General features: G+C 43.6%; 1 protein-coding gene across 3 annotated transcripts in view; it reads left to right on the top strand.

The window, feature by feature from the left end:
- Positions 1–9,420, top strand: part of LOC128697229 (uncharacterized) — a 68,187-nt gene extending 58,767 nt beyond the window's left edge. For all 3 annotated transcript variants that reach the window (XM_053788821.1, XM_053788820.1, XM_053788819.2), the window contains 4 exons: positions 192–436; positions 7,053–7,259; positions 7,956–8,148; positions 8,770–9,420. In XM_053788821.1, coding sequence (XP_053644796.1) covers positions 192–436; positions 7,053–7,259; positions 7,956–8,148; positions 8,770–8,923 — 799 coding nt within the window. In that variant the 3' untranslated portion in view covers positions 8,924–9,420. The remainder of the gene's footprint in view (positions 1–191; positions 437–7,052; positions 7,260–7,955; positions 8,149–8,769) is intronic.
- Positions 9,421–9,651: the final 231 nt, after the last annotated feature.

Genomic DNA, 9,651 nt, shown 5'->3' with positions numbered 1-9,651 from the left:
GAACTATCTTGGACAGTACACAGATAACCCGCACATACAAGAGAGGAGCTCACGACGACGTTTCGGTCCCACTTGGACCATTGACGAAGCTCACACAAAGTCGTGAGCTCCTCTCTTCTATGTGCGGGTTATTTGTGTGTCGTTCCAGGCACGGTATTCTGCCTTCTTTTGTTATTTATTACCTTGGACAGGCAAGCATCGGTGTTAGCAGTGACAGCAACAGCAGCAGCTGTGGTGGTGATCATCGTAGAGATCTTCACTGGCCAGGAGTCCATCCCTGATCACCCCAGGTATCCCAACCCCACCGTCTCCTCCTTCTCGCTTGGGTTCGGTTCCATTCTCTTCGCCTTCGGAGGAGCAGCAGTCTTCCCAACCATCCAGAACGACATGAAGAACAGGTCTCTCTTCTGGAAGAGCATTTGTTTTGGATTTGCTGGTGAGTAACCTTTCAGAGAAGGGGACATTACTGTGCCCGAAATGCATTGCATACTAGTGGCTTTTGTTATTGTGTACCCCATACCCATCCTGAGGGAGGTAATCAAGATTACAGATGATTGTGACCAGATCTACCTGGAGTTCATTACCTTTGTAACTTGTTCAATTATCAGAACTTTGGGACCCAGTCCCTGGACCCATTATGTACCTCTGTAATGTTGAGGTACAGTCCCTGGACCCATTATGTACCTCTGTAATGTTGAGGTACAGTCCCTGGACCCATCATGCCCGAAATGCCTAGCCATGCTAAGCGTTCTAGTGGTACACTCTGTAATCACAATTTACTACATGTAAACCACACAATAACCAAATTTCTGTAAACTCAGCATTGTAATCCTTATAGAGAATAAACTTTGAATTGAATCATGCACTCTTTTGTGCCTAACAATCTTTTGTTACATATAAACAACATTATTTTTGCTCCTCATAAAGACATAGAATTGTACTGTACATGTGCTCGTCTGCTTCTCCAGTTCAACTCACTTATCCAGTGCATGTCTGTATAATCCTACGGGTTTAGCGCTTCCCCTTTGATTATAATAATAATAATAATAATATCCAGTGCATGTGTATTCATTTCTCTTCATCATTGATGAAAGTTAAGACACGTGTGCAACATCTGGGTATGTTTATTGTAGACGCTTCGCCATCCAGTGGCTTTATCAATACAAATTCTAGGACATAATTGGAAGACAGAAGAACTGTATACAGAAGATGAGGTAATCAGTCCCTCAGCCTTGGGTGGCCCGGTAGCCTGGTGGCTAAAGCTCCCGCTTCACACACGGAGGGCCCGGGTTCGATTCCCGGCGGGTGGAAACATTCGACACGTTTCCTTACACCTGTTGTCCTGTTCACCTAGCAGCAAATAGGTACCTGGGTGTTAGTCGACTGGTGTGGGTCGCATCCTGGGGGACAAGATTAAGGACCCCAATGGAAATAAGTTAGACAGTCCTCGATGACGCACTGACTTTCTTGGGTTATCCTGGGTGGCTAACCCTCCGGGGTTAAAAATCCGAACGAAATCTTATCTTATCTCTTATCTTGGAGTTGGTGTGGAGAGCACCGTAGTCGTGATGTTGGTGTGGAGAGCACCGTAGTCGTGATGTTGGTGTGGAGAGCACCGTAGTCGTGATGTTGGTGTGGAGAGCACCGTAGTCGTGATGTTGGTGTGGAGAGCACCGTAGTCGTGATGATTCTGGAGCACAGGCAAGAAACTGGCCAAGGTTTGGTTTTGGGTTTTGGGGGAGACCTGGCTAGTGTACATCATATGTATTAGTACTGGTAGAATTAACGACAGTATGTTAACTAAAAGGACACAAATGCAACTAATGTGACATTTTATTGTGGCAACGTTTCGCTCTCGAGGAGCTTTATCAAGCCGTTGATAAGGCTTTATCAAGCCGACTTGATAATGCTCTTGGAGAGCGAAACGTTGCCACAATAAAATGTCACATTAGTTGCACTTGTGTCCTTTTAGTTAACATATTGTAGATCAGTTGGCCTACTGCGATGCCACTCCTCTCTTGTATTCTTACGAGTCAGACGGGTTGGATGTGAACGGGACTTGCACATTGGCTGTCGGGGCTTATTGCTTGGGTAGCACTGGCGATGGGTTTACCTGGAGAGGATTTCGGGGGTCAACTCCCCCGCGGCTCGGTCTGAAACCAGGCCTCGTGGTGGATCAGTCTGATCAATCAGGCTGTTACTGCTGGCCACACGTAACCTGACGTACGAACCACAGTCCGGGTGGTCAGGTACTGACTTTAGGTGCCTGTACAGTGCCTTCTTAAAGACAGCCAGGGGTCTATTGGTAATCCTCCTTATGTATGTTGGGAGGCAGTTGAATATTCTTGGGCCCCTGACACTTATTGTGTTGTCACTTATCGTGCTAGTGGCGCCCCTGCTTTTCATCGGGGGAATGTTGCATCTCCTGCCGAGTCTTTTGCTTTCATGTGGAGTGATTTTCGTGTGCAGGTTTGGTACCAATCCCTCCAGAACCTTCCAAGTGTATATTATAATGTATCTCTTTCGCCTGTGTTGGGTTGTGCATATATTTTTGTTAGTGGGTTAGTTTTGACATGACCCTGCCAAGTATGGGTCACTACGCCTGTTGCAGTGTTTCTTTTTCCTTATTTATAATGTTACACTGTACTGAGTTCTGTCACTGGTTGATGTTTCTACAATCTAGTTCATTTGTGACTTTGTTAATGGTCCAAGTCGGACCGAAACGTCGTCGTAAGTAAATGTATTCAGGTATACACAAATACAGTTACATAGATTATCGTGTAGAAAGTACAGCATAGGGCCGTAGACGTGGCTTATATACTGTAGTGAGGTGAGGTGAAGCAGGCGGAGGCGGGGTCATAGTGGTACCATCCACTAGTCGAAGTAGGTCTTCGTCCAAAGGTTGAACAAGTGTTGAAGAATTCTTTGTAACAAGATCCCATGATGCTGCAGTGTCTGACAGTTGTGATGAATGGTTTGAAAAACCGACAAGTTGAAGATTGAGACACTTATGCAGCATATGGGAGTCTTTATTCAGGAAACGTTTCGCCACACAGTGGCTTCATCAACTTGTCGGTTTTTCAAACCATTCATCACAACTGTCAGACACTGCAGCATCATGGGATCTTGTTACAAAGAATTCTTCAACACTTGTTCAACCTTTGGACGAAGACCTACTTCGACTAGTGGATGGTACCACTATGACCCCGCCTCCGCCTGCTTCACCTCACCTCACTACAGTATATAGATTATCGTACATAGCAGCATACCTGGAGTTTACCTGGAGAGAGTTCCGGGGGTCAACGCCCCCGCGGCCCGGTCTGTGACCAGGCCTCCTGGTGAATCAGAGCCTGATCAACTAGGCTGTTGCTGCTGGCTGCACGCAAACCAACGTACGAGCCACAGCCCGGCTGGTCAGGAAACGACTTTAGGTGCTTGTCCAGTGCCAGCTTGAAGACTGCCAGGGGTCTGTTGGTAATCCCCCTTATGTATGCTGGGAGGCAGTTGAACAGTCTCGGGCCCCTGACACTTATTGTATGGTCTCTTAACGTGCTAGTGACACCCCTGCTTTTCATTGGGGGGATGTTGCATCGTCTGCCAAGTCTTTTGCTTTCGTAGTGAGTGATTTTCGTGTGCAAGTTCGGTACTAGTCCCTCTAGGATTTTCCAGGTGTATATAATCATGTATCTCTCCCGCCTGCGTTCCAGGGAATACAGGTTTAGGAACCTCAAGCGCTCCCAGTAATTGAGGTGTTTTATCTCCGTTATGCGCGCCGTGAAGGTTCTCTGTACATTTTCTAGGTCAGCAATGTTACCTGCCTTGAAAGGTGCTGTTAGTGTGCAGCAATATTCCAGCCTAGATAGAACAAGTGACCTGAAGAGTGTCATCATGGGCTTGGCCTCCCTAGTTTTGAAGGTTTTCATTATCCATCCTGTCATTTTTCTAGCAGATGCGATTGATACAATGTTATGGTCCTTGAAGGTGAGATACTCCGACATGATCAATCCCAGGCCTTTGACGTTGGTGTTTCGCTCTATTTTGTGGCCAGAATTTGTTTTGTACTCTGATGAAGATTTAATTTCCTCGTGTTTACCATATCTGAGTAATTGAAATTTCTCATCGTTGAACTTCATATTGTTTTCTGCAGCCCACTGAAAGATTTGGTTGATGTCCGCCTGGAGCCTTGCAGTGTCTGCAATGGAAGACACTGTCATGCAGATTCGGGTGTCATCTGCAAAGGAAGACACGGTGCTGTGGCTGACATCCTTGTCTATGTCGGATATGAGGATGAGGAACAAGATGGGAGCGAGTACTGTGCCTTGTGGAACAGAGCTTTTCACCGTAGCTGCCTCAGACTTTACTCTGTTGACGACTACTCTCTGTGTTCTGTTAGTGAGGAAATTATAGATCCATCGACCGACTTTTCCTGTTATTCCTTTAGCACGCATTTTGTGCGCTATTACGCCATGGTCACACTTGTCGAAGGCTTTTGCAAAGTCTGTAAATATTACATCTGCATTCTTTTTGTCTTCTAGTGCATTTAGGACCTTGTCGTAGTGATCCAATAGTTGAGACAGACAGGAGCGACCTGTTCTAAACCCATGTTGCCCTGGGTTGTGTAACTGATGGGTTTCTAGATGGGTGGTGATCTTGCTTCTTAGGACCCTTTCAAAGATTTTTATGATATGGGATGTTAGTGCTATTGGTCTGTAGTTCTTTGCTGTTGCTTTACTGCCCCCTTTGTGGAGTGGGGCTATGTCTGTTGTTTTTAGTAACTGTGGGACGACCCCCGTGTCCATGCTCCCTCTCCATAGGATGGAAAAGGCTCGTGATAGGGCTTCTTGCAGTTCTTGATGAACACGGAGTTCCATGAGTCTGGCCCTGGGGCAGAGTGCATGGGCATGTCATTTATCGCCTGTTCGAAGTCATTTGGCGTCAGGATAACATCGGATAGGCTTGTGGCTCTCTCATAAAAAATTCATTTTGATCTTCGACTCTCAGTCTGGTTAGCGGCTTGCTAGAAACTGAGTCATATTGGGACTTGAGTAGCTCACTCATTTCCTTGCTGTCATCTGTGTAGGACCCATCTTGTTTAAGTAGGGGCCCAATACTGGACGTTGTTCTCGACTTTGATTTGACATAGGAGAAGAAATTGGGTTTCTTTCGATTTCATTTATGGCTTTTAGTTCTTCCCGCGATTCCTGACTCCTATAAGATTCCTTTAGCTTAAGTTCGATGCTTGCTATTTCTCTGACCAGTGTCTCCCTACGCATTTCAGATATATTGACCTCTTTTAGCCACTCTGTTATTCTTTTCCGTCGCCTGTAAAGGGAGCGCCTGTCTCTTTCTATTTTACATCTACTCCTCCTTTTTCTTAGAGGAATAAGCCTTGTGCATACATCGAGTGCCACCAAGTTAATCTGTTCTAGGCGTAAGTTGGGGTCTGTGTTGCTTAGTATATCTTCCCAGCTTATATCGGTTAGGACTTGGTTTACTTGGTCCCACTTTATGTTTTTGTTATTGAAGTTGAATTTGGTGAATGCTCCCTCGTGACTAATCTCATTATGTCGGTCTGGGGCTCCACGCATACATGTCTGAACCTCAATTATGTTGTGATCTGAGTATATTGTTTTTTGATATGGTGACATTTCTTATCAGATCATCATTGTTAGTGAAGATGAGGTCTAGTGTATTCTCCAGTCTAGTAGGCTCTATTATTTGCTGGTTTAAATTGAATTTTGTGCAGAGATTTAAAAGCTCGTGTGAGTGTGAGTTTTCATCAGAGCTGCCTCCTGGTGTTATTACTGCAACAATATTATTTGCTATATTCCTCCATTTTAGGTGCCTTAAGTTGAAATCCCCCAGGAGCAAGATGTTGGGTGCAGGAGCTGGAAGATTTTCCAGACAGTGGTCAATTTTTAACAGCTGTTCCTGGAATTGCTGGGATGTTGCATCCGGAGGCTTGTAGACTACCACAATGACTAGGTTTTGGTTCTCGACCTTTACTGCTAAAACTTCCACTACATCATTTGAGGCATTTAGCAGTTCTGTGCAAACAAGTGACTCTGCAATGTACAGGCCAACCCCCCCCCTTTTGCCTGTTCACTCTGTCACATATGTGTAGATTATCATACATAACAGCATATGTGCAGATTATCATACATAGCAGCATATGTGTAGATTATCATACATAGCAGCATATGTGTACATTATCATACATAACAACATATGTGTAGATTATCATACATAACAACATATGTGTAGATTATCATACATAACAACATATGTGTAGATTATCATACATAACAACATATGTGTAGATTATCATATATAACAACATATGTGTAGATTATCATACATAACAGCATATGTGTAGATTATCATACATAGCAGCATATGTGTAGATTATCATACATAGCAGCATATGTGTAGATTATCATACATAGCAGCATATGTGTAGATTATCATACATAGCAGCATATGTGTAGATTATCATACATAGCAGCATATGTGTAGATTATCATACATAACAACATATGTGTAGATTATCATACATAACAACATATATGTAGATTATCATACATAACAACATATGTGTAGAGAACCTGGGATAACCCCAAAAATTCAGAGTGACTTATTTTCATTGGGGTTCTTTTAATACCTTATTATTATACTATAAATAAAATAATATCTTATTATATTATAAAGGAGATATACTAAGAAGCTTCTCTCTCGTAAGCTTCTCTCTCGTAAGCTTCTCTCTCTCTCTCCTATGTGCAGGTTATTTGTGTATCATTTCAGTCACTGTATCATGTCTATGCTTTTTATCCATATCAGTAACAGCCTAGTTGATCAGACCCTGATCCACCACGAGGCCTGGTCTCAGACCGAGCCGTGGGGGCACTGACTCCCGAAACCCTCTCCAGGTCTACTCCAGGTATATCCCCCTGCGCTACCGTCCACAGGATGGATATAGGGTGCACGGTAAACTAGCCACTTCGGTGGCAAAATCTAATCTCAAGCAGGTTCTTCTTACGTTTCTACACCTGCAGGTATATTAACACTGTACCTGCCGGTGGCGCTGTCTGGCTACATTATGTACGGTGACCAAGTGAAGAGCAACATCCTACTGACTGTGGACTCCAGTGCGGCTGTCACCGTCGCTATTGCTCTGCAGATCGTCAATTTAGTGTGCACCTTCATTATCAGTTGCAACCCCGTCTCCCAGTCCATCGAACAACTCTTTCATATTCCACACAGTGAGTGTTGTTTATTGTAACTTTGTTTACATTCAATTTCTCTACGTTGAGAGTTTTCCCTGGTTAATGGTTCGAGTTAATAGTCCTAGTTAATGATCTTATTTAATAGGGGCATGGGATTCGATCTCTGAATAATTTAAAACAGTTGTTATATAAGAATAAACTAACAGGCGTTTTGTTGCTATCCATATGTAAAGTAAGGCCAAACTATTGACGTCTTTTGAAGTCATACTGGTACCTGATAGGACTGGTCATAATGGTGATAATTTCCACAGTCTGGTGAAGGAGGTATGGACACATATTAGGACTGGTGATAATTTTCACAGTCTGGTGAAGGAGGTATGGACACATATTAGGACTGGTGATAATTTTCACAGTCTGGTGAAGGAGGTATGGACACATATTAGGACTGGTGATAATTTTCACAGTCTGGGCAGTTCATTGGGTATCTGTAATTGTATAAAGGTTAAGAACACCTGACCTGGGCCATTAAGAGATAATGTTAGAATTACACACAAACTATTAAATAGACACAGACGCAACTAATGTGACAATTTATTGCGGCAACGTTTCGCTCTCCAGGAGCTTTGTCAAGACGTTACGGCGAAACATTGCCACAATAAAATTTCACATTACTTGCATCTGTGTCCTTTTACTCAGCATTATGAGATATACCATTTCCTGTCATCCTCACAGATTTCAACTGGAGGCGGTGTGTTGTTCGATCTGTCACAGTGTTGCTGCAGATGTTGATTTGTTTGGCCATTCCTGACTTCGGTCTGATCCTCAACCTGATTGGTGGTTCTCTGATTACCCTCTGTACCTTCGTACTTCCTCCACTCATGTACATGCGACTGATAGATGATCACAGTGGGCCCTGGAAACATAGGTGGGTGGAGGACCAGCTTGGAATGTGTCTGTCAGTGTTTGTATTTATATTACGACTGATAGATGATCACAGTGGACCCAGTAAACATAGGTGGGGGGGACCAACTTGGAATGTATTGGTCTGTGTGTGTCTGTCAGTGTCTGTCAGTGTTTGTATTTATATTACGACTGATAGATGATCACAGTGGACCCAGTAAACATAGGTGGGTGGAGGACCAACTTGGAATGTATTGGCCTTTGTGTGTCTGTCAGTGTCTGTCTGTGTCTGTAAGTGTTTGTGTTTATATTACGACTGACAGATAATCACAGTGGACCCTGGAAACATGGGTGGGGGAGGACCAGCCTGGAACGCATTGGTCTGTCACTGTCTCACTCTCCCTGTCAGTGTCTGTCTCACCATGTCTGCCGCTGTCTCACTCTCCCTGTCTGTGTCTGTCTTACAATGTCACCGTCTTTGTCTCACACTCTGGATATACAGGCAGGAGGACAACATTTCTGAACTAATATTAAAGTCAAGGACTCATAAAACACCTACAATTTACACATACGTGAATCCGTTTTGAACTCTTGTGTTGTGTTAGTTGTCTTGACTACAAGTTACTAATAGTTACATTTGGCACAGGACGATGCCCATGTGGGAGAGGATCTTCTTGGTGGAGATCATTATAGTGGGAGTGATCGGTGGAGTGTGTTCCACCATAACTGCCGTCTACGAGATCGTAGAAGCTTCATTCCAAGAATCTTGTTTCACGACCTTCAGCCACTGTACCAAGTGAACCAATTGTCTATCTTCAACCCTCAACCACTGTACCGAGTGAACCGATTGTCTATCTTCAACCTTCTGGTCCACCATCTACGAGATCGTAGAAGCTTCATTCCAAGAATCTTGTTTCACGAGCTTCAGCCACTGTACCAAGTGAACCAATTGTCTATCTTCAACCCTCAACCACTGTACCAAGTGAACCAATTGTCTGTCTTCAACCTTCAACCACTGTACCAAGTGAACCAATTGTCTATCTTCAATCTTATGAGTCCACCCAGTAATGTCTTCCCTTAGGTCAGGTGTTCTTGACGATTTTAATATTATAGACACCCAATAAACTGCCCAATATATGTCCATACCTCCTTCACCAGACTGTGGAAATTATCACCATTATCACTAGTCCTAATATATGTCCATACCTCCTTCACCAGACTGTGGAAATTATCACCATTATCACTAGTCCTAATATATGTCCATACCTCCTTCACCAGACTGTGGAAATTATCACCATTATCACTAGTCCTAATGTATGTCCATACCTCCTTCACCAGACTGTGGAAATTATCACCATTATCACTAGTCCTAATATATGTCCATACCTCCTTCACCAGACTGTGGAAATTATCACCATTATCACTAGTCCTAATATATGTCCATACCTCCTTCACCAGACTGGAAATTATCACCATTATCACTAGTCCTAATATATGTCCATACCTTCTTCACCAGACTGTGGAAATT

The sequence above is a fragment of the Cherax quadricarinatus genome, chromosome 89, assembly GCF_038502225.1.
Source record: "Cherax quadricarinatus isolate ZL_2023a chromosome 89, ASM3850222v1, whole genome shotgun sequence".
Lineage (NCBI taxonomy): Eukaryota > Metazoa > Arthropoda > Malacostraca > Decapoda > Parastacidae > Cherax > Cherax quadricarinatus.
The sequence above is the reverse complement of the archived record's forward strand: the minus strand, read 5'-3'. Positions and strand labels throughout refer to the sequence as shown.